The sequence below is a fragment of the Miniopterus natalensis genome, chromosome 2, assembly GCF_054644295.1.
Source record: "Miniopterus natalensis isolate mMinNat1 chromosome 2, mMinNat1.hap1, whole genome shotgun sequence".
NCBI lineage: Eukaryota > Metazoa > Chordata > Mammalia > Chiroptera > Miniopteridae > Miniopterus > Miniopterus natalensis.
This window is the reverse complement of record NC_142082.1, coordinates 37,018,170-37,045,727: the sequence shown is the minus strand read 5'-3', so window position 1 is coordinate 37,045,727 and position 27,558 is coordinate 37,018,170. Positions and strand designations below refer to the sequence as shown.

The 27,558-nt window shown below is 38.0% G+C and overlaps 1 protein-coding gene across 4 annotated transcripts in view; it reads left to right on the top strand.

Moving 5' to 3' along the window:
- Positions 1–17,756, top strand: part of MBNL2 (muscleblind like splicing regulator 2) — a 147,453-nt gene extending 129,697 nt beyond the window's left edge. For 3 of the 4 annotated variants that reach the window (XM_087814266.1, XM_087814263.1, XM_087814264.1), the window contains one exon: positions 14,958–15,063. In XM_087814266.1, the coding sequence (XP_087670392.1) occupies positions 14,958–14,972 (15 nt within the window). In that variant the 3' untranslated portion in view covers positions 14,973–15,063. Of the gene's footprint in view, positions 1–14,957 lie in introns of all 4 variants that reach the window. The other variant, XM_087814267.1, reaches the window with a different exon arrangement.
- Positions 17,757–27,558: the final 9,802 nt, after the last annotated feature.

Below are 27,558 nucleotides of genomic sequence, written 5' to 3'. Positions count from 1 at the left end.
GTAGAATTCTTTTGTATATAGCACCTAAAGACATAATATCAGTTCCAATTTTGTGCAGCTGAAGAGAAAATGTCAAGGGTTCTTATGTAGAGCTGTACTGCCTGGCGGATTGTCCTACTTAGTGTATTTCAAATCCCGTCCTTTTTTGCATTTTGATGGAATTTGGGGAAATCTTTTTAGATTGAAAAGTCATATTCCCCTTAGTGTTTTGACTTTTGTTGATGGTGATAAAATCATGCTCGGTTTTTCTAATTTGAGGTTTCCTCTTTTGAGCAGAAGGAATATATAGTCCATTGTATATGTGTATTTATTTCCAGCTCTAGGTTTGTAAGGAAAGAGAGCCTCGCTGCAGTGCAGGAATTCAGATCCACTGCCAAGAGGTGAAAGATGAAAGGGGTCTTATTTCAATCAAAGTTGCTTGAACCGAGTAAAATTTTGATTCATAGGCATTTATCTCCCCAAGTTCTGCCACTCCTGCCTGCCTTCTCGAGCTCGTACCTGGGTGATTGGGGAAGTTGCCAGTCTTTCTGTGTTGGTGAATGGAGAGGAGGGATCTTTACTGCTTCCCCACAAGAATAGCAAGCTAACTTGGCTGTCACTCCACTTAACCAGACATGACACCACCATGTGCCAAAGACAAATTCGCATTAGGTCCAGCCTCTCGGCTCCTTCTAGCATTCCCTCTAAGCAGTGGATTCCAAGGCCTGAGTCTGCTGATTATTCTAGGATCCACCAGCATGGGAAGGTGACAAAGATACATCGGAGTTTACTGCCTGGTCAAAAAGGTGTGAAGCAATCAGACGATGTCACAAAATGAAATGGTCATACTCTCAGACATTACTGCATGGGAAGTAAGCTCCTGGCAGGGCCTTATCCCTAAAGGAGGGAGATAGGTCTTGAGGGATGTGAAGGAATTAGACAAATAATGAGCAGGCGAGGTTGTTCCTGAGTCATGTGAAAGTTAAGGGATGAAGATGGGGTGGGGTAAGGGGAAAAGGGAACTGGCCTCATAAATGTACCAGCGTTATGCTTTAATGTGTTTGCATTTAACCCGATCAGATGGGTCCTGTTCTCCATCTGGTGCATGTGACATAATCAAGACTCAGATTTGGCCCCAGTTCTCATCTGGAGTAGAGCCTGCACTTGACCTCAAGTCTATCTGACCCTGAAGTCAATGCTTCCCCCTTAACCCACATTGTTCCCCAACAGCCTGTGAGCTTCAGACAGGAGTTTCAAAATCAGTCTCAGGCTTGACCCACACCAGAGCTAGATGGAACAACTATTACTACGTCAAATCTAAAGAAAGGGGACACTGGCTTATTCCGGGCTATGCTGCAGTGAGTGGGAGAGTGAAGGGAAGGATGTTGTCTGGGCAGGACTAAAAAATTCAGTGGAGGAGGTGAGGAGGGGTTAGGTTACTGAGGCCTGGAATGGCAGGATGAAAGCAGGACAGAAATGTTAAATGAGAGATTTGGAAACACTAGTCCACTGGAAGTGAGTGGGTAGAGATAAGCTGGGATAGGCTAAGAATAGGTTCACTGGTGAGGAAGCTACTTCATTAATGAATGTTGAAATTGGAAGAGAAAATATGGGAAAGATGAGTAATCAAAAATCAGGAAAATTCCGAGAAGCATCCTGATCCTTTGCTCTCCCGGTGGCTTTTCTCTGGGGTCTGTAATATCTATGTATTTCACTGACTTCTCCCCGCCACATCAGTCTCTACAGAGAGCTCTCCTGTTGACTCACATAAAAAGAATTGTTCTTGTTGACACATCTCCACTTTCGTTTGTACTATAAAGGACAAATTTGTTGACTGGTATTTTCTGACATTGGTTTATGAAAAGTTAGAGCTATTCTAGCATTTAGAATCCATCACCCTTCAGCACTAGGTATAACAGGCTAGAGCTTTTGGTCTGTCTGTTTTACTTTAGGTGATCAAATTAGATTATTCTTATCATCACGCCCCTTGCTCTGGAGTTTTCAAAGATCTCAGAGTCTATGCCCATGAGCTTCCTATAATCAAATACACTCTTCACTGTTCACCACAGTGCATTGCTGGAAGCAGCACCATTGAGCCGGTTGTTGTAAAATGTCACCCATTTCCCCATAGTCACAGTTACATCAGGCCTTGCAGGGGAGACCCAAGACCTGCATCAACTACAACAAAGTTATGAAAGGCAGTAAGTCATAAGAGCAGACTTACTACACCATGCAGTATTCCTACAGTAACACAGAGAAGAACCATGACGATGCAGGTTACGTTATAAGTTGGAACAGGAGCCCAGATAAACAAGGTGACCTTTCCCAAATCCAATAAATAGTAAGAAAACCAAGACTAGAGCCCAGTTATCTGCGTCCTGCCTAGAGTAGTGCTTTTTTCCCCTTTCAGCACACTGTCTTCCTGAGAAAGTGCTTAAATGATCATTTAAAGGGCCTCAAAGTACTATACAGGGTGGGGCAAAAGTAGGCTTACAGTGGCGAGTGTGCAAAACAGAGTTTATTTCTGTATTATTATTTATTAGTTATTGTAGTATTTTCCATACGGACAACTGTAAACCTACTTTTGTCCCACCCTGTATGTATCCTTATACAGACAGTGCAAAGATAACTTAGGAGCTCTCCTTTATTAAGCACTTACCAAGTACGAGACATTGTGCTAAGCCTTTTATATGAATTATCTTATTAAAACTCAAAATGGCTCTGCTAGGGACTATTCTTATCCCCAATATATAGATGAGGAAACTGCAACTTCAAGATGCTGAGACACTTGCCCAAGATCATCTAGTAAGTGGCAAAACCAGATTTAGAACTTTCCCCAAGCTCCTAACCTTCCATTTTATAATGAGAAGAAGGACCTAGAATGGTTAAAGGATTCACTCGAGGTCACATGAGAGTTAAAAACTCGTCTCCCAGCACCATGCTTAGTCTTCCCTCCCACCCCCGTCAAACCACAGTCCATCACGCATATGCAGCTACACATTTTTTTCTGAACAATCAATAGCTTTGCTTCCTCCTTAGAATGTAAGAAGGTTTTTTGAGAAATCAGAAAGCTACCCAGGACATTGAACTTGATTCCGTCTGGTTTCTCCAAATACTTCTTCCAGTAATAATTTCATAGCTCTTCCATTAGTCATTCTTTCAATATTTGTCTTTGATATACTGAAACCTTTGGAAGGGCCAAAGAACCACTTTAGTTATGAGGATTTAGGAGGAAAGGAATTGCTGAAATCAATCCCTATTGTTCACCTTCTGTTCTTTGCTCTTCTCTGACTCCTGCTACATTAGGGATGGCCTTGAACAAGGAAAAAAGTTAAAATAGGGAAATCTAAGGGGTGTATAGAGAATGAGAAGAAATCTTCTTGGGTTCCTTTGCCTTAGAAAAGGTGTTTAAGAGTTGCTTTTTTGAATAAAATCAACTCCTAAGTTCCCTCGTTCGTTCTGCCATGTAGGTGCGACCTGTGTGAGAAGAGGTGCAGGCTTGAAAACTGAAATACGGATGTGTATTAGACTAGACCGGGTGTGCGGGGTGTCCATAAATAATGGTTTGCTATAAGCACAGTGACCTAAGACTTACTAGTAATTGCTATACCTTATCAAAATGTTCATCCTTTGTGGCTTAGCCTAAGAAATTAAAATAGGTGAAATATTACAATATGATAACAGTAGCATTATGTGCTTACGCCTGCCAGGCACTCATTAAATACATTATCTAATCCTCACAGTACCTCATGGGTTAGGAACACTGCTTAAGTCCTATAACAGAAATGAGGAATACTGAGAATAAAAGAGGTTAAGTCATTTACCCATGGTAGCACATCTACTAGGCCTAGAAGCTGGGGTTGAACTGAGTCTAACTTTAAAGAATGTGGGGTCCTGCCTCTCATGAGATATTAACTTTCTACTCCTTGACCCTGACCATCACATGCTGCTGGATGTTAATGTCTTTATAATAAAAGATTTTAGTTTGAAATGATTAATATGAATGACAGCTGAGCCTTTCATAAATAAATAGAGAAATTCAGCCTGTATTAATTTGTCAGTGACAGGTCAGGATCTACATATACAAAATGGGAAGTAAGTGTATTTGACATTTTAAAAAAATCTTTGTCTCATGAAAAAATCAAGTTTATTGCTAACATATATGGAGTGCTATGCCGATCATATAATATTTAAATGTACAATATTATCTGAATGCCTATGTAATGGAAGTTGAAACCAAATTTTATTTAGGATTATGAATCTTAAAATAAATAGACTAAGGAAGGAAGCCAACATTCATCAAAAACCACTATTACATATCAGACGTTTTATATACACTATTTCATTTAATACTCAACAGAACTCTGTGAAGTGTCACATCCATTTTTCAAAGGAAAAATCTTTAAAAAATAATTTAATTAAGATTAAAGAAGTAGGGAGTGGCTGGACAGTCTTAGAAGTAAGATTTGCCTGCCTCCAAATACTGTTCTCTTAGGTGTCCACCATATTTGAATTAGATTAGAGATTATTATGGCCAATGTTGGATTGGGATTAACTTCTTTATATGGTTCCCTTAAAAACTTCTAACTACTGAGTTTTAACTACTGATTTTTAAAGTTTTAACAATTTAAGAAGAGAGTTCTAGTAAAACTTTTCAACATCCAAGTGTAATATCAGAAATGGTCTGTAAATATTGTAGGTTGATGAGATCAGCAAGAAAATTCAAATTTCCTTGAGAGAGCTGGAGAAGCAGCCCAGCCAGTGTGGCTCAATGGTTGAGTGTTGACCCAATAAACCAAGAGGTCACCGGATTGATTCCAGGTCAAGGCACATGCCCGGGTTATAGGCTTGATTCCCAGTAGGGAGAGTGCAGGAGGCAGCTGATCAATGTTTCTCTCTCATCGATGTTTTTATCTCTCTATCCCTCCCTTCCTTTCTCTCTAAAATCAATAAAAACATTAAAAAAAAAAATAGCTAAAGAAGCAGATGGACAGGGGGTTCCATTTCACCCTTCCCTGGGTGGTAAACTGGCAAGTACCTTCTGGCTGAAAAGAGTCTACCAAGAGGAGTCTTCTCATCCAGGACTTTTATTTCTTAAACAACAATTTAAAAATAGACTATTTTTTCCCACAGTTTCCACAGAGCCTTCCCTGTCAGTCTCAGGTTAAGTAAGCATCACTAGTTGAGAATGAATGTTTTGGGCAGCCTGGAGGAAGCAACTGTGAAAGGAGGTTAATATAGTTTAAGTAAAACCATAGAGCTAGATTAGAGAGCAAGCCAGGGAGTTCACACAGGACGAGCCAGGGATCCCACTTTGAAGCCCCAAATGGGAAGGATGTAAGGAAGGGAGCGAGAAGGGAAAGGAAAAAGCAGCTAAGTGTTGGCAAGAAAGGGGAAGAGAAAGTTACTGTTAAATGGTTACAGAGTTACAGTTTGGGATGGTGTAAAGGTCTAGAGTTGGGTAGTAGTGACACTGTGCGTGTACCTAATGCCACATGCATGAACAATACACTTAAAAATGGTTAAAATGGCAAATTTTATGCTATGCCTATCTTACCACCAGTCTTTACATTGGGCAAAGGATCTAAATAGACGTTTCTCCAAAGAAGAAGAGTTAGGGTTGGAAAGAAAGATGCCTGACTGTACGTACGTTTTTGTTTGATTAAATTCATGGTATAAAACTTTTTCATATTAAAATTTTTTTTATTGCTGCTTGTCTTCCTTGAAGGGATCTGTTTTCATAAAGCAGGGAACTGAGTGCAAATGCAGATTCCCCCTCAGCGAAGCGTGCCTGTTAGAAGCTGGGGCTGCACTGAGACGTCATGTCATAGACGCCCGCGGGTCACTCGGTGGCAACACATCTTCGTGCTTTCTCTGAGTAGATGTTCATTAAGAGCCCCTGAGCTTTGAGGGAGGACAGTTAGTAATAAAGAAATAAAAGAGAATGCAGGAACTTTCATTCTTTCTATATTTTTCCTTTGGTTTTCCATTTTGCTTTCTATTATACTAGGATATTTTGGCACTTCTTGGGGTTACTAAGGCGGACAGATGGTAACTTGGCTTAATTACCCACCACACTGCAGAGGTGCCAATGTGGTATGAGCAGAGTCGAAAACTAAGGCTCAGAAGGGTCACAAAGCTGGTTGGTGGCACAGAGAAGCCTCCTGAAATTCCACCCCAGGATTCCTATAGATTTTTCCTTTGACCATGATTTTACACACGATTGAGTGGTTTTCCATCTCTCTCTCTCTCTCTCTCTCCCTCTCTCTCTCTCTGACACACATACACAAACACAGAGGCAAATAACTAAGAACAAAACAAAACACATTTCACTGGAGATTTTGTCACATGGCACTGTCATCCCACCAGTCGAGAAATGTGCATGATTAAAAGATACACTCATGTCCTGTACATAACATTAATCTTACCATTCCTTTTACTGAATCTTAGCATTTGGTTACTTCTCTGCCCGTAGTGTCTTAAAAGCCAATTCTTAGCAGGCTGATTATACATTCTGCTCCACTGTTAAAATGAATACTACAGTCAAAATGTGCCCAGGATTCTAAGTCTAACATAATGGCAGCGGATACAAAGACAGGGCAGTGAGCTGGACTGGGGACTCTATGTTGAATCCAGCGGGACCTTCTTTCTGTGATTTTTCTTGGCTTGAATCTTCAATTTTATTACTGGAAGCAAAACACAATATTGAAAAGAGCAGGTATAAATGAATACTTTGGAAATTTCTTATTAGTTGCTGCATAAACTTTGTTTTTAAGTATAAAAAGTTTTCTTAGATTCAACCTTCATGTCCAAAGGTCACCTTCAATAAAATAGTCTCAGATGTGGGCAGCCTGTTTAACCCCAAATAGCTTCACTAACTATAAACCTTGCTGTAAATCACCTCACTGTAAATATTCTAAATGTCATATTTTAGGAAAATATCTTATAATATTTTCTGTAATGTTTTAGAATAGTTTATTAAATAGTGTGGCCCCAATAGTATATATTGTTTCTTGATTTAGTAGAGGAATATAGCTTTCTTTAACATGTAGACAGCCCCTAATTCTTAAAAAATTTGTGCAAAATTCCCTCTGTCACTTAGTTTGGAACTCAAATAATTTTCCCATAGAGACAGTGATGGACTTGATGGTTAGTTTTCTAGACTGGTCCACAATAGTTTAACTCAAGGATAATACTGTGCTACCAGCATGGAACTGGCCAAATACCATGTTCACAGGTGTGTTTATGTCTTTGAGATTCAAGAAAGATGCCAAAACCATATCCATAACTCAAGCCCCCGGACTGCAGTGTGACAGGAAAGGCCTTCACCTCCCCCCTGCCGGCAGTACAGGGACCATTGTAACAAGGCGAATTCCTGTTAGACCGGAATGTAGACTAGGGAAGGTCGGTGGAGTAGAAATGTCGTGTATAATGTGAAGTCGGAAATGTCAGACGGTGAACAGGAAGAAAAAAGCTGGGGCCTGTTCCTGGGTGACCACCGGACCCATTCATGCCACCGTCTTTCTCACTTCCCTTGGAGGCTGTGACTTCATCTGCCTGTTTCTCTTTCCCTGGCTGCTGTGTGGCCCTTCCAGTCTGGGGTTTGGTTTGGTTTTTGACCTCTGGCTCCTGTGGTCCAGGCATGGTCTCAGTAGCTCCTCTCCTCCTGAACAATCACACCACAATCCTGAAAGTGTTTTTGTTTTGAACACTTCTGTAGCATTAGGGGAAAGCACAAGAAATAAGTCTCCTGTCCTGTGCCTTTACCTTTGACCTCATTGATATCCGATAGGTGAAAAAGTCACTATTGGATACCACAGATGCTTTTAGGTGAGCTGAGGACCAGGTTCCCACCTCACCGCCAAAACAACAGAAATGGGCCTCAGACTTTCCTCAGGGGAGCTGGGACTGAGAGGGGCTGGGTTTGGGCTGGAGAAGAGGATCATGATTCAAACCTCACGAAAACACTCACAAGGGTCTAGATGTTTCCACACATGTCACAAACCCATGCAAGGAGCGAGATCTTACGTAAGTCAAGAACTTTTACATATGCATTTTGTCCAGATAATAATCAATGTAGACCCTAGTCAGTAATCTTCAGTGAGGCCACTGTTACTGCCTTTCAGGCAAAAACTCAGTTATTAATATTTTAAGTGATAATTTTTCATATAATAGAAAGCGTATCTGAAAAATCTTTCTGTTCAGATATCACAGAATGGCAAATACTAGACAGAAATGAGTTATCCACAAAATGATATGTCATTTAAGACAGAGGTATTAGAGCTTTGAATGTAAACCTTCTATTAATGACAGAGGGCAGCCCAGTCAGCATGGCTCAGTGGTTGAGCATCAACCTAGGATCCAGGCGATCGGGGTTCGATTCCCGGTCAGGGCACATGCCCTGGTTTCGGGCTCGATCCCCAGTGGGGGGTGTGCAGGAGGCAGCCGATCAATGACTCTCTCATCACTGATGTTTCTATCTCTCTCTCCCTCTCCCTTCCTCTCTCTGAAATCAATAAAGACACATTTAAGAAAATTTAATAACAGAGGGCAAAACAGTAGTCCTGACTAAGTATTCTTTAAGGTCTGCTAAATATTGTGGACATTCCAATCAACCTGAGGCTGCTCTTCTTAAGAATGACACAGATCGTCATATTTAAGAATTTTCTCCCACAACCCCAGTTTATGCCTTTTCTACATAAATAAAAATACCTTTTGAAAACAGGTCAAATATGACTGCCATCCCTCAGAACAATATCCCCCCCAAATAGTAAATATGAGTATTTTCAGTGTCTTTTTATATACCACTAATTATCTTTGAACTTTTTATACAATTAAAGTTTATGAATAGTCTTGAAATTGGCCAAAGTTCTTGAAATTGTTCATTTATTAACACATATCACTAGAATTGCTCTGATAATTATGACTATCAAGAGACCAAAGCCATTTGCATTTGAGTTTAGTAGCCCATACTATGATTAAGGACAGATTTGCTTTGCAGCCAAAAATGTATAAATGTCCCTCTGCCTTTGTACAATTTACTTTGATCAAAATACTTCACAAGTTTTGCCTCTCAGACAAAATTGGGAAATTTCAGACAGCAGTGGCTGCCATGGACAAGATGTGTAGAGTATTAGGCAGAAAAAAGAGAGACTATTAAACAGTGGAGAGGCTGCAGGAGGGAGGAGCACCAGTGAAGAGTAGTGAAGGGGAACATGTGTGACAAAAGAAGACTGAATAAGTAAAAAGATACTGGGGTGGTGAGCAGCAGGCAAGCCTCCTTAGCTGGGCCAATAGTTTAGAAATTCCATTCAGTTTTCTACTTTTAAATCAATAATAAATTTTGTTTAAAAAGATAGTGAACCATCCTTTCTTTAATTACTTCCTGAGGGAACAAGGCCTTGTTCCCATGTAACCATGGAAGAAGATTTCTAAGAAATCAACCAAGCCTAGAAGCTTTCTTCAGGTGGCATTTTTGTTTTATCTGCCATGTTTCCATCCCGTGAGTGATTCTCCCCCCAGCCTAGAATATTTTTCCTTTTATCTGTTTATAACAAGGGTGGAGGAATGGAGAGGAATGTTTACACTCATGTTGTCTAAAGGGCTCTTCTCCTGCCTCCGTGGCTACATCTCACTTGTGAGTGTCCATTAGTTTTGTGTTGATGCCAACCTTGCGGTGTTGTGGCCTCTGTACATCCATATTGATTCAGTCCTCTGTGCAACCAGCAGTGACTAAGTGCCTCCTATGTACCCAGCCCTATGCTAAACACTAGGGATATAAAGGTGATTGGGACATTGCCCTGTGCTTACAAAATTCAGTTTTGCTGTGGACCTAGTTAGTGCAGCATTCCTGCCTGGAAATGTCTATTCTAGCTCCCATGCTAGGGATGCATTCAGATTTCATCAAGACCATGCATCCATTTTATAAGCTAGATATTGTTTACCTCTTCAAGCTCAATGTTACAGAGCCATTATTGGATGGCTTTTCACAGGAGGGTTTAACTGAAGCATCCATGATTCCTCTTTTCTAATTGTTTTTGTGGTTTGGATTCAGTTTGACTTTTCACAGAAATATTTTTCCTATCAATGAAGCCAAGCAGTAAGAGTTCTTACTGAATTCGGTACTGAGCTAACATTTGAAAAAATAACTCATTTGATGTCCCTAAGTCTTTGCAATGAGCATACTTATATAAGAAGTGTGAACATTTCTAGAAGTCATCTGGAAGCTCCCAATTTCCAAAATTATTCATATGTTCAGTTCCTGAAGATCAACCACAGGAGGAAAACTCAGAAAGTATTAGCACTGGTACCTCTGAAGCACTGAGGAAATTCTATATTGATTTGTTGTCTTTTGCGCCCTGCTGCATGCGAGCTCGTTAGTTTAGCTGTTGAGTTTATGATACTGATGTGCTCAAGTTCAGTGTTTCAGCCTCTGTAGATTACTGTGCTTTCAACCAAAGGTGTTGCTCACTTTGGTCAGCTCTTTTCAAGTGCCCATCAAGGGTAAGGGCATGTGGATGGCTCTACCTAAACTCATCATCACCTTGGAAGAGACAAGGCAACATGCATATTTCATATCTGGTGAATTAGTCAAGGGAAGAACAGTATTTTCTTCTTAGCTAGAGGGTGCCTCTTGGTCAAGTACCTTATCTCTTTGAGTGAAAGCCAAATGTCTGAAACTTGCAGAATTAACTTCCCCTTACATCTACTCTCCTGATCCTGCCCAGAGGTGGTGACCGCTGCCTCCCTGTGTGTTGCCTACAGCTTAGGCTGCTGCCTGGTTCAGCAAGCTAGTAATCCAGGCTTGGTGGGTATCTCCCCCAAGAAAGTAAGGCTCAGAAAGGGCACAAACCAGCAGCTCATAGCTGCATTCAGCTCAAAGATATATTTGACCCACACAGAGTTGTTTTCTATAATGTGAATTAGTTGCTGAATTTCCAGCTGTTGTTGGAAAATGGAAAGGTCAAGCAATCGGAGAGCCTGGGTTTCTGCAGGTAGCAGTTGACTGGAGCCACATAGGCCCTTCCATCTGCCACACTCCCTACCTGACCCACTCACCTGTGTACCTGCCTGGTCCCAGAGGCTTAGTATTTAGGCATAACCTAACCCAGTCCTCTTTTAATAAGCTTGACTGCCATTGCATTATGTGTCAATGGTAGGAACTTCACTGAGGATGCAGGGATTATTAAATGGGTGCTCATAACACATTTGATGGGGGGACAGGCAGGGAGACAACCCATTTGATGTTCTTTGGAATGATTTAAGCTTTGTCTTCAGTAAATAAATACTAGACTAATTGTGCATTGGGTCATATGGGAGTAATTTAAGTTTGCGAATTAAGTAGAACCATCAGATTCTTAAATCTCGCCACCTGGAGGAGATGCTTGTTGATAAGTAGACTCTGCTGCAGCCAACTCATATTTGCATCACAGATACTTTTGTTACAATAGAGGGTCCACTAAAGATTTATGAAAGCACTCATGATTTGAATCAAGTGTGCCTGTGTTTTAAAAATAGAATCGCCAATTTTGTGGGCATCAGCTATTCTCATTTTTGTGTGTTCTCCTTTTAGTGGAAAAGGAACTGAAAATAATGCTTTCGGTCCAAGATTTTGATTCAGCACATTAGATTGGCTAGTCCTGTTTAATATTTAACTCTCTTCTTTGTCATGGTTCTATTACACAAAATAATACTTACTTGAGAGACTAGTCTATCAGGGAGATGAACAGAAATCAGTACAAGCAGCGGACCTGTGTTTGGGTAGGGGCTTCTGCTGCTGTGAGCAGGACACGTTTGCAGCACCCATCTGGAGGAGGCCTGGGGCAGGCCTTTTCCTAGATTTGCAAGCTCCCGGGGAGGTCTGAACACCCACGCCTCCACTGGCACCGTAGGAGGTATAGACATGCTCTTTGGAATCACCGATCCCCTAGTCCCATCAAAGGCTTGTCACGATGCCCTGGAGGGCTCCAACGCCAGCGAACAGAGTGGGCTAACATCTCTAAGCTCATGCTGGCTTGTGCATGCACTTGGTACATCATGGAAGCCGCTTAAAACCATTTGTGCTGTCTTTCCATGTCTGCAAAATATGACTGGCAACACTGACCTCGCTCCTAAGGCTCTGGTAGAAATTTCTCACCACCTCTTAGAAAATCAGTCTATTAAAATTGAAACATATTAATGATTCTTCGGAGAGAGAGCCTTAGTGGACACAGTGTGGCGGCTCTTTCTCTGACGCCTACATGCTCTGGCAGACCCCAGAAGAGCTTTCAGTTGCCCCTTCCAAGAACACATGGGCTGAGGAAGAAACTTTGAATCTCAGCCTCAGCTTTGGCGAGTATGGGCAGGAAGGATACCACTGACAGCGAGACTATCAAGGTCTCTTCTGGCCCGCTCTCCCCGTGGGCCTTAGTGCCTGTCCTGTCACGTCTTCCAACATCAGAAGTGGAAATCAAACGGGTCGTAGTTACATCAGAGGCACTTAGTTGATAAGTGCTCCTTATCTGGATTCCTGTTCTGCCTAATATTTCCAGAATGTAGTTCACCCCAGTGCGCACTTAACTCAGCCTGTACCAGCAAGCTACATTTCTCAGAAAAAAATTAATAATCAAGTTGTATTTTCAAGAAAAATGCTACCACCAAAATAAATTAAACACTCAAACCTTTCCAACCTTATAAGATCAAATCTCTTGAACTTCTTGAAGCTCACAGCTGCTGGGAGCATGAGTAATTTTTTTTTTTTTTTTTTAAGTCAAATACCAAAGCATAAATGTTAATATTTGATTATTGGAAAACACAGCATTTCCCCCCTTGTGTTAACATATATACAGTATTTGGCTTATGGTAATAATAACCACTTAAAATGAAATCTTTTAGGCACTCAGGTATAGGAAATGCTAAAGAATCAAGTACAATTTTACTTTGAGTCTTTTTTTTTTTTTTTTTTTTATGCCACATATATAGCCCACAAGATAGCCAAAGACATAGACCAGAGTAGGGCAGAGTTTTCTGGCCAAGAGGCGAGGCAGTAGTAGCAGCTGAGAGTTCAATAGCACCAGCGATCACTTTTATTTATGTCTTTATCCGTATAATGGATCATGTGTAGGCTGGGGCAGAGGGGAAGAGCAGTCTGGGTGAGTCCAGTTAATGCTTTTAGTTAGCTTCAAGGCTGATTTACAGTTCAATTAAACTTGGGGGGCCATACATGTCTCTGTCAGATACAAGTCCAAAGCATTGCTGTCACTAATGTCTGTAATATAAATTTGCTCATTGCTGGGCTCTCTGTAGAATACTTTTGTTCCAGATGGTTAGAAATTTAATTCTATATGGAATTTTAGTTTTAGTTAATAAGCTAGAATGTGAATGTATTCTAAAATATATATTATTATATACCCATTTAAGAAACTACAAGATTTTTTTCCCCCATAAATAATTTAAAGAGACTTGCTAAAGTAAAAGGAAAGAAGAAAGAAAAACAGGACATGATTTGATATCCTGGGGCACATTCTTATTTGGAAACCTCACAGCACCATTGAAACTAAGGGGTGAAATAGAATAATTCCTATTTAATAATGAAGTTATAATATAAACATCTGAAGAATTTGATTAGCTTTTCATAATGACTATTCAAAAATATTGTGATATTTACATATAAAATCATATCTCATTACTTTTATTTGTCTATCAGTATATGAGACAAAGAATGGTATTTTTCCCAATTAATTTTAAATTCCTAGAGACTTTAAAAAAATAAAGAATGATCTTTTCTGAAGTTTTGAGTTTTCATTTAGTAAAAATATTTAATGTAAATAAGTTTTATTTTTATCAATTCCATGCATATTTGTATGTTCCAATAAAATAAACAATACTCATACTTATTTCATGGGAGAAACTAATTGAGCGTTTATACTAAAATTGTTTTATATAAACTACAGAAGCACCCACTAAAAGGGAAAATAGCCACATGTCTGAATTCTAACATGATGGGACACAAAATTATACTTGTAGAAGTGAGGCTTTTGTTGAGAACCAGATCCCAGTGTGCAGGAGTATTAGCTGGCCTGGACCATAGAGAACTTTTACTGGTTATTTCCTAAACAAAGGCTCTTGACTGTTTAGTAAACAAACACTTTCTTTGTTCATTGCACAAAGTTTGGTCAAAGCATTGCACAAAGAATAAATATTTTAGTTAGAATATGTTAAAAGCTTGGCTTTTCAGCTAGACATTCAGTGGACTGGGTCACACAGGGCAAACTCCCTGCCCTTTGCAGGGGATGGAGTTAGAAATGAGCTTAGGGATCCAACTCCAGAGACCACACATGGGTTACATTTGGTCCTTGAGCTTTACCTGTGCTTTTGGATTATTAAGAATGTTCTAATGGCTTTATTAGAATATAGCCCCCCTTTCTCTGTAATATGGGACTTTTAAACATTCCCTGAATTTGAAATTTGTTATTGCTATATCTTGGGAACAAAATTACATTTGATGAAAATGCATCTGCATTATAAATGCAAGTTAATAAATAAACAATACTTAATTGATGATACATTTTCAAATTTTGATATTTAAAATTTATAAACAGTTTTTCACATACAAATTAATTCTCCCATTGGACTTCCCTTATTACCTTAGCAAATACTAATTGAAGGGTAATGTGAACATACAGTAAAGAGGTCTGAAGCAAAAACTAAAACAGGAAATTAGGATCTGAACACACTGCCCATCCACATCTGCACTGTCACGGTTTTATGGAACATTCCGTGCAATTGTTCTGTACGGCGGCCACGTAGCAGACATGCTTAAGGACAGAATTTTTCAGCATGAAGGGTGGGGATTGGGCAAAGTTATAATAGCATCGAAATTATGAAAAGCTGAAGAAAATTCCTGTTTTAAAATGTCTGTTTTCAAAGAGTAGAACTTAAGCTCATTATTTTCTGTCACAGAAAAATGTCTAAATTGCACTTCTCTCTCTCTTTAACAGATAATTCTGAAATAATCAGCAGGAATGGAATGGAATGCCAAGAATCTGCATTGAGAATAACTAAACATTGTTACTGTACATACTATCCTGTTTCCTCCTCCATAGAATTGCCACAAACTGCATGCTAAATAAAGATTTAGTTCTTCTGGACAGACCACAACTCTAAGAAGCTAGTGCTGCTATATCATATATGAGTATTAAATATGGTATGCTTAGTATATTCCAACCTAAGATAGTTAACTACCTGAGACCAGCTGTGATGTTTAAAGACATAAAGGATCAAGTTTACTTTTAAAGGGTTTCTCAACATAGTTTCTGTCCTAGGAATATTGTCTTATCTCCATAACTATAGCCGATGCAGAAAGTCCGACCAATTTGCTCGTTTCGACTCAGAATACTTCAAAGTTAGCAATAAACAGTTAGCATTAGTTTAAAAACCTATTCCAAGGGCAGGTTCAATTCCAACTCCAATTACTGTCATTTCACTTTCCCACTGGATCAAAGGGTATGTTTCACTTCTTGACACGAATGCTGCAGCAAACACGAGAAGTGAAGTAAAACACTGATACCTGTCCTGCAGGTCTAAAATTTGAATGGAAATTCAAGCACAAGTACTGGGGACACATCAAAGTGTGGTATTTGGTTTGCCTGGAGATGCCGCATTGAATCATGTGATTCTAGAATAACATTAACTAGATTGAAAAAGAAACTTTGCACGGTATGAGCTTCATACCCCACCAAACAAAGTCTTGAAGGTATTATTTTACAAGTATATTTTTAAAGTTGTTTTATAAGAGAGACTTTGTAGAAGTGCCTAGATTTTGCCAGACTTCATCCAGCTTGACAAGAATGAGAGGCCCATGCCAACAGTCTAATCTAATGGATTAGTCTTTCAAACTCACCATCCATTTGCCTGTTACAGAATAACTCTTCTAAACTAAAAACCTAGTCAAACAAGGGAGCTGTAGGTGAGGAGATCTGTATAATATTCTAATTTAAGTAAGTTTGAGTTTAGTCACTGAAAATTTGACTGTGACTTTAATCTAAATTACTATGTAAACAAAAAGTAGGTAGTTTCACTTTATAAAACATCCATTACTGTTTTGCATTTCAAAAAGTTGGATTAAAGGGTTGTTGTAACTGACTACAGCATGGAAAAAAAAATAGTTCTTTTAATTCTTTCACCTTAAAGCATATTTTATGTCTCAAAAGTATAAAAAACTTTAATACAAGTACATACATATTATATATACACATACATATATATACTATATATGGATGAAACATATTTTAATGTTGTTTACTTTTTTAAATACTTGGTTGATCTTCAAGGTAATAGCGATACAATTAAATTTTGTTCAGAAAGTTTGTTTTAAAGTTTATTTTAAGCACTATCGTACCAAATATTTCATATTTCACATTTTATATGTTGCACATAACCTATACAGTACATCGTTTTTAAATTATTGTTTAAAAAAAACGAAACAGCTGTTATAAATGAATATTATGTGTAATTGTTTAAAACATCCATTTTCTTTGTGAACATATTAGTGATTGAAGTATTTTGACTTTTGAGATTGAATGTAAAATATTTTAAATTTTGGCATCACTGCCTGTTCTGAAAACTATATGCACCAACCACATCTTTTTTTTTTTTTTTTTTTTTTGAGAAAAAAGAATTTACCATTTTAATTAATGTTGGTCAAAGTCTATTGACTGCTTATCTTATATCATAGATTCGATAACCCTATCAAAAGAAATCACATCTAAGTGTAATCTTACATAGTGCTTGTATCGTTACATTTGTTTTAACTTGTGGGAAATATTGTATCTAACTTGTATTTCTTTGGTAGTTTCATCTTTATGTATTATTGATATTTGTAATTTTCTCAACTATAACAATGTAGTTATGCTACAACTTGCCTAAAACATTCAAACTTATGTTCTTTTTTTTCTTTTTTTCTTTGTGAATTCACTTAAACTCATTGAATACATAGTATACATTACTTAAAGGTAAATTATGTGACTCACTGAAATATTTTTGTAGACTAATTGTTGTAACATTATCTTTATTTTTTTTCTTTTGTTTCATGATTTTGATATTGAAAATTATTAGCACACAACTATTTTCAGCCCTTTAATAATGGAGCATCAAAAACATCACCTGTATCCCCAAGCAAATATAGAGGACTGTATTTTTACTATGATATTCATTTTCCAGAATTGTGATTATAATATGCAAAGAGTCATAAATATGCCATTTACGATAAGGAGGAGGCAAGGCAAATGCATAGATGTACAAATATATGTACAACAGATTTTGCTTTTTATTTATTTATAATGTAATTTTATAGAATAATTCTGGGATTTGAGAGGATCTAAAACTATTTTTCTGTATAAATATTATTTGCCAAAAGTTTGTTTATATTCAGAAGTCTGACTATGATGAATAAATCTTAAATGCTTTGTTTAATTACAAAAACAAAATCACCAATATCCAAGACATGAAGATAGCAATTCAACAAATACTGTAGTTAAGAGATGAACTCGCCACTTGTATAGGAACTACATTTCACTCTTGGTTTTCAGGATATAATAGCACTTCACCAAAATATTCTTTTAGCCATACCACTGGTAACATTTCTACTAAATCTTTCTGTAACACTTAAAGAATACCCTCATTCATTACCTTACAGTGTAAACAGGAGTCTAATTTGTATCAATTCTATGTTTTGGTTGTAATACTCAGTTCACTCACCCAATGTACAACCAATGAAATAAAAGAAGCATTTAAAAGGATTTTTAATCTTCCTCCTTTTTGTGTTGAGACAGATTGAGAAGTAGCCAAAGCGGTTTTTACATTCACAAAGATAACATTTGGTAACTTCAAAGGAGAGCAAGTTCTGGACTTCAAATGGGAGACTGATAGTTTTTGCTTCTGCTCTTGGCTTTTTAAAACTAAGAAAAACAATTCTAAAGGATCATTTTAGAATTATTTTTATTATTCTTTGAAATTAGAAGTAAAAATAAATGCTACCACTCAGCCCTCTTCTTCGGGATTCTGCCTGAATATGAAGAGGCGTGAACGTCAATAACCAAATGGGGAACAAAATACCAGTTTCATACTCAGGGAGAGCAGGCTGACAGCTGTCGGGGAGGAGGCTCTAGGGGATGGAGGGATCGAGCAAAAAAACAAAAGAAAAAACTCGTGGATACAGACAACAGTGTGGTGATTGCCAGGGGAGGGGAGGTGGAGAGAGGTGAAGGAGGGTACGGGGGGATCAATGGTGATGGACGGAGACTTGACTTGGGGTGGTGAACACACAATACAGTGAAGAGATGATGTGTTATAGAATTGTGCACCTGAAACCTGTTTAATTTAACGAGTGTCATGTCAATAAATTCAATGAAAAGGAAAGAAAATATATCAGTTTCATTAACAAATAAGAAAGTGGCCAGTAATCCATAAGACAGGCTTCTGGTAAGAGCCTGATTGGACAACGCAGCTTAGATCTGAGGCTGCAGAAAGACCAGATAGTGAGTCCTGCTCTGTGCAGACACCCTGGCCAGGCGGACCAACGAGAGAGCAAGAGCTGAGCATCGTACCTGAGGGCAGGTGTTCAGCAAAGAGGACGCACCTTCTCAGCCTTCTCCTTCCTCAGCGCTTTGGAGCCCATGGTATTTCTTAGGGAAGGTGGTAGCTGTGGGCTGGGTTGCCTGCCATTCAAGGGTTGGCAGGAATTGCCTCCTGTGCGGGGAGAGAAGCAGGTTTTCTCTACGGCAGGTTTAAAGCTTCAGGCCTTCTGGGTGGTAATGATATCCCTAATGGGGGTAGAAACACAGACAGTCAACACATCAGGCATATGCAAATAAAGGAGTAAAGGCACTTTCATTTTTAAACTATGTCACTGGGATTTCCAAGGGTAAAAATACTTTCCCACATTTGTGGATATTTGAAACACTGACTATAAGTTTGGATGAGCGATTTTTTACTGTAATGCAGAAGAAAATTTGCTATCCTATCAGTTGCTCCTCACAAGAAAACATTCTCTGTTAATAGTTCAAGCTGCCAATTTTTGAGAATAAGCTAAGTGAAAAATCTAAGACAAATTGTACTTAAAAATTTTCACCCCTGGTTTTTTGAAGCATTTTTATCTGTAGACAGACTTTTTATGGCTCTACATCACAATCAAAAATGAAACTTAACCTGAGAGGGTAAAACTAATTTATCTCTTCAGCATAAAAAATATTTAAATATAAAATATCAATTCTATAATTATCTTCCAATAGAAAGTGTTATTTCTATTTCGGGAGGCTCAAACTAAAACTAACGTTTCAACCCCAGAAATACACTTTTTACTATTGACCAAAGTCTTTTTGCAACACTTTAAAAATTTTAGAAGCAGCCAGCAAACCAAAATGCAATTTAACGTTCTGAGATTTGTGAGAGAGAAACACTGGCTCACGAAAGAATGATTTATTCTTCCCCCCAAATATCCTACTGTCTCTGAAATATCAGGCCATCATTGCTGCTGGATTAGTCTAGCTCCACAGAAATAATTAGCCACTATGAATAAGTATGATTCCTACAAATTGAAACATAATGACTTCTCTCCATGCTCCTGTGGGGTGGGAGGGTGGAAGGCAGGAATGAGGTGGAGTGGAATTGAGAATGTTTAGGGATCTACTTACGTGCAAGCTCTATGCTAAATAGTCTACATAGGTTTCTAATAAGCCTATCCTGTCATTGAAGAGAATTACTAATAAGTAAATTCTAACTGCTACAGAGATTCTTACTCAAGGTACATAAGAGGTTCTGCTGTGAGAAGCAGCTTGATTCTAGATCAACACTACCTTTCAGTGTCTGCCCTTGGGATGGCCAGATCCACAGCTCAGCTGAACACCTCTGGGTGATTTCAATTGCATGACTGATGGTCATGTGGCCTCACTTTCTCCCTCTGGTTCAGCTACTTTGAGAAAGAACAGCCTACCCATTTGAGGTGTCCCTTTACCTCATGATGTAAATGTCATATGTGCCACTGAGCCTATATTCTAATCACACTATTTCAGGCATTCCCCACCAAATTTTGTGAAAACCATATAGCAATTTTCATGAAACAGAGTATAACCAGAAAGTAACTTTGTTTTGTTCATATAGATTTTACATAATCCTGAACATTATGAAAGAGCTACTATACCCATAACATAAATGAGAAATCAAGACTCATAAGATTAAGTAACTCTTTCAAGGTTACGTAGAGCAGCGTAACCCTCAAGCACTAACTAGTCTTAACTCTACGGTCATGTTGCCATTAGCTTTACACGTGGCATCCTTCAGGTCGAAATTTCCTTTAAGACTTTAGAGTAAAGCATTTATCTAGGTTTAAGATGAGGCTAGAATAAGAATCCTTTACTAGGTTACATGAACAGGTTTTCTTCCCTATCACTAGACCGATTGATGAAATATTTTGAAGCTCTGGGCTACAAAGGACTTTTCTAGATTTAGGACAGAGCTTAATTCTTTATTAAGACCAGAGGCAAGTGGCAGGAATGTTACGTTGCACCATCTCTCCAGTATTATGGAGGTTTTGTTTTTTAATCAAGCTTCCATAGGTTTCTCTTGAAATAAAAAATAATGAAAGTCATTGACTTTTTCCCAATAAGTATATGTCATTAAGCCATGATAAAGCAGCCCCTGAAAAGATGTAAAGTATCACATATAGCCAGAGAGATGAGTTCCTGGATAAAGATCACACCCGTGGATCATGTACCCCTAAAATCCAGTGATGTCCAGAGAGCCTGAGAAGTTAAGTTTGTTGTTCCTTTTTCTGATAACTTTACTATGGGTCTTTCTGGGGCTTTGGCTTATATAAACAAGGCAAGAAGTTTATTTATCAGTCCTCATGTATAAACAAAAATTATCTAAATTCAGGGACACTAACTTTTCTTTTACTAGAGAATCCTTCCTTCAAACAAAAAGTCATCCCACAAAAGTACACAAGCAAAACAGTAACAAGTGCTCTAGCTGCAGGGGGCTGTCCATCCTTGAGATGCAACCTCTAATAAGCTCTGCAGCCTAGAGATGGAAACCCACTCACTCAAATACAAAACCTGTGGCTTTACAGAGGAAGGAAAGTATTTCAAAGTAGCACAGCAGCTTAGGAAAACCTGGCTCATAAGCTCTGAATGTGTCTCAGCAAACTGATTGGATATACACAGAAGTAACAGATATACTACAGAATGAATATATATCAGCACTCACATACATATTTGTATGGAGAGCAATCTAAACACATTAACATCCATAAACAGAGAGTTGAGGATTTTCAGTTCTGCAGAAAGGAAAGATCAGTGTTTGCGTTTCACAGCAGTCACAGTTAAGAGCTCAGTTTCTGGTCAGACTACCAAAGTTTGACTCTCAGCTCTGCTTTTCACAGCTTTCAAACTTTAATTTTTGTTCATCAGTACATCTAGTCTAAAAATAAGGTCTACCAATTTTCAGGGCCCACATAATAACTAACTAACTAATTAAATAAATAAATAAATAAATAAATAAATAAATAAATAAATAAATAAAAAAAATAATGTCTACGTCACCAGGACATTGTGAGGATTCAGTGAAAGAATATAATATATACTGACCATATACAACAGCCTGACACCAAGCGAGCTGTCTGTGAATATTTGTTGCTGCTCTTAAAATAGTATTAAAATAGGCTCTTGTGTTTCCTATCAGTATTTATTTCCGAGTTCTGTCCAAACCTCTCTTGGCAACTAAGAGGCACCTCTTCTGTTTCCTCAATGACAATTAATATCAAAAGCTGACAGGCAAATTATAGGGAATTTATAAGAACAAGTAATAAGCGGCAGTATTTCTGTGGAAGCCTGAAATTACTTCAATTCAACAAATGCTCAGTGAGTCCTGACTAAGCTCTGCTAAGCTGGTCAAGGGCTGCGAACGTGAGCAAAGTCCAGTCCCTGCCCTCAAAAAGCCTTCCATGCTGCAGAAGAGGGAAAACAACCTGCAAAAAAGGGAGAAAGGGTGCAGAGTGATGTGTTAGATTCCCAGGGCTGCCATATAACAGAGCACCACAAAGAAGGTGGCTGCCAACATCAGAAATGTATTCTCTCGCAGTTCTGAAGGCTAGAAGCATGAAGCCAAAGTGCCCAGGGCCATGCTCCCTCTGAAACTGGACAGAAGCCTGCCGTGCCTCTTCCTGGCATCCTAGGTGGCCATCAGTCCTTGGTGTCCATTGGCCCACAACTGAATCACTCTGCTTTCTGCCTCCATCATCACAGGGTCTTCTCCCTTTCTGTCTGCCTTCACACTATCTTCCTGCAAGGTCACCAGTCATATGGGATTAGGGTCCACCCTAATGGCCTCAACTTTAATTGATTATATGTGCAAAGACCCTTTTTCCAAATAAGGTCACATTCACAGAGGGACACAATTTGACCTACAAGTAAGAGCAGTCTCAATAAAAACTGGTTTCTATTGATATCAAAGTAATAATGAAAAAGTTTCTAGTGCCTTTTCATTCCTCTGGTTCTTAAATGGCTTGTAGGAGATCCTACCTACAAGCTATACAATGACCAGCATCATGACCCCTCGGGCCTCTTTCACTTGTTTGTTTTGTTTTTGTCTGTAAAATGAAGAAGTTGGACTACAAGATCTCTAACTTCTTTTCTTGATTCAACATCCTGTGATTTAATTAGCAACCTCACACATTTTTGACTAGTGTCAGTATTTATTTTACTTGGTAATTTTGATTTGTAAATATATTTCATTGTTTATAAGTTTTCATTTATTGGATTAGTTTTACTTAGACCGTGCTACAGGGACAGGCTTCTTCTCACTTCCTAGATGCATGAGAAATTTCAATAATCTTTTATAAGAATTGTAGCCAAGCTTGGCTAGGAAGGCCAAGGGTTCTATGTGCAATAAGAACAATGATTTCTAACACTTTGTACCCCTATATTGTGATAACCTACCTATTAGCATGAATTACCTCATTTAATCTTTACAATAATCCTTTATGATTGATTTGAGTATTAGATCCCCATTTGTAGATGAGAAAACTGAGGACTGGAAAGATTAGATAACTTAGCCAAAGTCACAAAGTTTGTAGTAAAATGGTCAGACAGTCTGACTCAATCCACATTAAAGGCAGTGTATCACAGTGGTAAGAGCATGGCATTGGTAGTGAAGCCAGCCGTGTTCAAATCCTGGCTCTCCACTTTTCATGTGCCATAGGCAAGTGGGTGGACTTCTAGTCCTGTTTTCCTTTTCTATAAAAAGGAGCTGATAATAACAGTATCTACCACATAAGATTATGAGGATTAAGTGAGGTAACATTCACAAAACTGTTGGTACTGTGCCTGGAAATTAAAAGTACCAGTTATCTCTGAAAAACACATCCAATTAAAAAATGTTTGCCATTTGAATGGAGTTTCTTTGCGTGTATCATTTCTCTAGCAAGACAGCCTCTCTGCACTGCTCCTGGCAAGGTTAGCTGGGATAGTCTGGTTGCCTCACAGTGGAATTAGGCAAACCCGTGGCCAGTCCCCAGATACTGGCTGAGCCCAGCAGACAACTCATCTTTTTATATCTTGTGGTAATGAACCTTCCAGACTTCCATTTCTGGAGGACACCATCGAATAAATACAATGAATGAGTCTCTGGAGGAAAATAACAAAGACAGCTGGATAAAATATTAAAAACATCTCTTTAAATGCACTGTGGAACTATCAAGAAAGTAAGTAACACAGAAAGGTTGGAAAAAAAGGGGAAGACTTTAACATGAGCTAGCATCAGATCTACCCCTTGCCTGCTGGCATGTGTTTGGCTCCAGTAAATTGGAGTCTTTGAGTGGCACAAGAGGCCAAAAGTAAGACTAGACCTGTCCTAGGCGGAGGGTGGGCTGAGGCTGGAGCTCCAGAGGCCTACACTGTCAGCTAGGCCAGATTAGTGTTCACTCGCTTGCCGCAGGCCTCAATTATAAACTGCAAACACTGCATGCCCAGTCACATTTTTCTGATAAAAAATGCAAGTGTTAGAAATTAATGATGAAACTACTAGAAACTCCACCTGCTTAGTAATTTTAGAAGTTTTCTGAATGATAGCATAATGGAAATTAGAAAATATTGAACTGAACTATAATGAAATATATATAATTTCAAAGATGCAAATAAAATGGTAAAGGAAAATGTATAGCCTTAAATGTTTACATTAGCAAAGAAAGGCTCAACATTAATAAATCAACATCCAAATTAAGAAGTTAGGAAAAAAAGTAGTGTAAGTCCCAATAAAAGCATAAAGAAGAGAATAATAAATGTAAGAGAACTTTTCCATAAATTATAAAATATGTAATTATAGAGAATCAAGAAAGTGCAATGTGGTTACTGGAAAAAAATAGTGCAACAGACAAAACTTTGACAAGATTAATCAAGCAAAGAAAGAAAGAAGGCATTAATAAAGAATCGATGAATGTAAAATGACATAACTAAAGATGCAGTGCAGACTCAAAGAAGAGGGAAAGGCTGTTACGCACAATATATGCCAACACAATGTCAGGAAAGCACAAGTTACCAAAACTACTTCTAAAATACAGTATCATTATGGAGATGTAAAGGCCAGCTTAGGGAACATAGTCAATAATATTGTAATCACTATACATGGTGTCACGTGGGTGCAAGACTTACTGGGGGAATCACTTTGTAAGTTATATAAATGTCTGATCACTATGCTGTATAGCTAAAACTAATTAATATTGAATATCAACTGTAATTGAAAATTTTTTAATTTTTTTAAAAAAAGAAAAAACTAAAGTAAATTGTACTGATCAATCAAATGAGTTGAATCCGGTTAAAATTAATCACTCTCACTCATGCACATGCATGCGCGCACACACACAGGCACAGCCAACTTTACAAGTAATTTTACCAAATGTTCAAGAAACAGAGGGTCCAACTTCATACAAATTCTTTTAGGTGATAGGAAAAAAGAAGTATGCCCTAACTCATGTTAATATTAAAGTGATAACAAAATCAGGAAATGATGAAAAAAGAAAGCTAAAATTATGGGGAATGTCACTCATTAAAATAGATATTTCAGCACAGTTAACAGTTTAATGGAGAAAAAAGCATGATCTTCTCAAAGATGCAAATATATCATTAAATAAGGTATCCATTTATGATTTTAAAAATCTCTTCACAAATTAGTAATAAAGAACAAATTTCAGTATCCTAATAAAGGACACATACAACATTACACCAGACGTAGCAATCAATGGTACAATGTTCAAATAACTCCCTTTACCATCAGGAGCAAGACAACTTACAAACCATTGTCGCTCTTTTCTTCAGCATTGATAAATGTGCTTATTTAGTTGCTGGAATTAGAATTAATACGCTTTAATTAAGTTAATCTTATTTGTTGTAATAGATACATCTCAGTGGATTAACAAAATTAAAACTTGTTTCTCACCATGTAAAGCTAATTTAATGGGAGCAGGTGAGGGATGGGGCGCTACTCCATCCAGTCACTTGGGGCTGCAGCTGATAGAGATAGCACCCTATTCAATATGTGGCTTCCAAATTCTTCCTGGCATCAACATCCAGTAACTTACAGGGAATGGGGTTGTGGGGTGCTGTAGAGGAGGTTTTTACGGGGTACATAACAGCTGCCCACATTCCATTTGTCAGAAGTCAGCCACATGGCCACACCTAATTGAAGGAATGTCAAGGAAAAAATGCAGGTACAGGAAGAAAGGGAAACATCTTTAATGAAAAACAAGGTTGTTTCTGTCACATAACAAATAAAAACTGTTTTTAAACAAGATACCAGTGACCATAGCAACAGAAGTACAAGGTACCTAGGACTTAATCTAACAAAAGATGTACAAAGCGTTTTTGAGAAAAAATAATTCAGCGTCTTTGAAAAACCTTAATAAACAGAGATATCCCATGTATACAAATGGGAAATAAAACAATATCACTAAGATGACATTCCTTCCCACATTAATCTATAGCTTTCATGTAATCCAATCAAAATACTAACAAAGTTGTTTGTGGTACCTGACAATCTGATTCCAAAATGTACATGGAAATGCAAAGGAATAAAAATGCCACAACACACCTGAAGGAGACTATGGGAAAGGATTTCATAATCAACATTGGAACTAATAAAACTATAGTAACTAAGACAGTGTGGAACTGATACAGTCTTAGACAAGTTAAACCAACGGAAAAAAACAGAAAGGCCAGAAACAGTCCAACTTGTAAGAAAACTGGATGTGTGACAGAGTGACGCAGACACAAGGACAATCACTGGGAGCAGAGAAACAGTGCAATGACTGTTACGTGGACATTTGGCTCTCTGATAAATAAATAAATAAATAAATAAATAAATAAATAATTTAATTGGATTCCTACCTCCCACCACACATGAAAATTATCAATTCTGATTAAATTAAAGGCTTAAATGCAAAAGAGCAAAACTATACATCTTTGAGAAGATAATACGTAAGAATATCTTTACCATGGTTGAGGGAAGGGCAATAATACATTAAATATTTTACAAAAGCTCAAAATCATAAAGGAAAAAGATTAATAAATTTAACTCCTTTAAAATTAAGAATTCAATATATCAAGAGGATCAATGAGAAGGCACAAACTAAGAGAAGATATTGGATACACATATAAGAGGTAAAAGATTAATATCTGAAATATGTAAAGGGCTCCCACAAATCTATAAGAAAGAAGACAAACAACCCAATACAAAAATGGGCAAAAGACAGGAACAGACATTTCATAGAAGAGGAAATATAAATGGCCCCAGAACATGAAAAAGTTCTCCACTGCATTAATAATCGGGAAAATGTAAGTTAAAACCACAATGAGATATCATTCCACAATTATCACATCAGCAAAAAAATTAAACAGAACAAGAGGTATTCTCATACAGTGTTATTGGGAATTAAATTGGTATTATTTTAGAAAACTATTTGGCATTACTTAATAGAATATGTGCATGGGTAAAGGGCTGGGGGTAAAGACCTAAGCCTTGACTTACCAGTGACAACAGCAGCCAGGGAGGACAACAGAAACTGATAAAATCTGCTTATGTTAGTAACTCACACCAATGCCTTGGTTTAATGTCTTTAAATATGGCAAGTAATGTAGCATGGCTGCTAAGCTAGTAGCTTTGAGATCAGATTGCCTGAGTTTAAAGTTCGACTCTGGCCACTTATTAATCGTGGGCATTTGCAAGAACCTTAACCTCTCTGTGCCTCAGTTTTACCACCTCTAAACAGGACAGTACACTTGAACATTTAGCGAGTGCTATTATGATTACCAATTCTTTTAAAATTTCATTGGAGGTGAGAATGAAAATGTAAGGGAATAGTGATGGCCCAGATTGGGACAGCACTTTCTGAGAATACTTAAGAATTTACTTATCTTCTGGGTTTACTGTCTTCAAGATATTCTGTCAGTACTGTCTTAAGTGACGTTTGGTATATCCTTATGTTCCTTAGCTAGACTATGGCATGTTTCTAACAATTTTATTCATGTCAGAAAAAACACCATCAAATTTCATTTC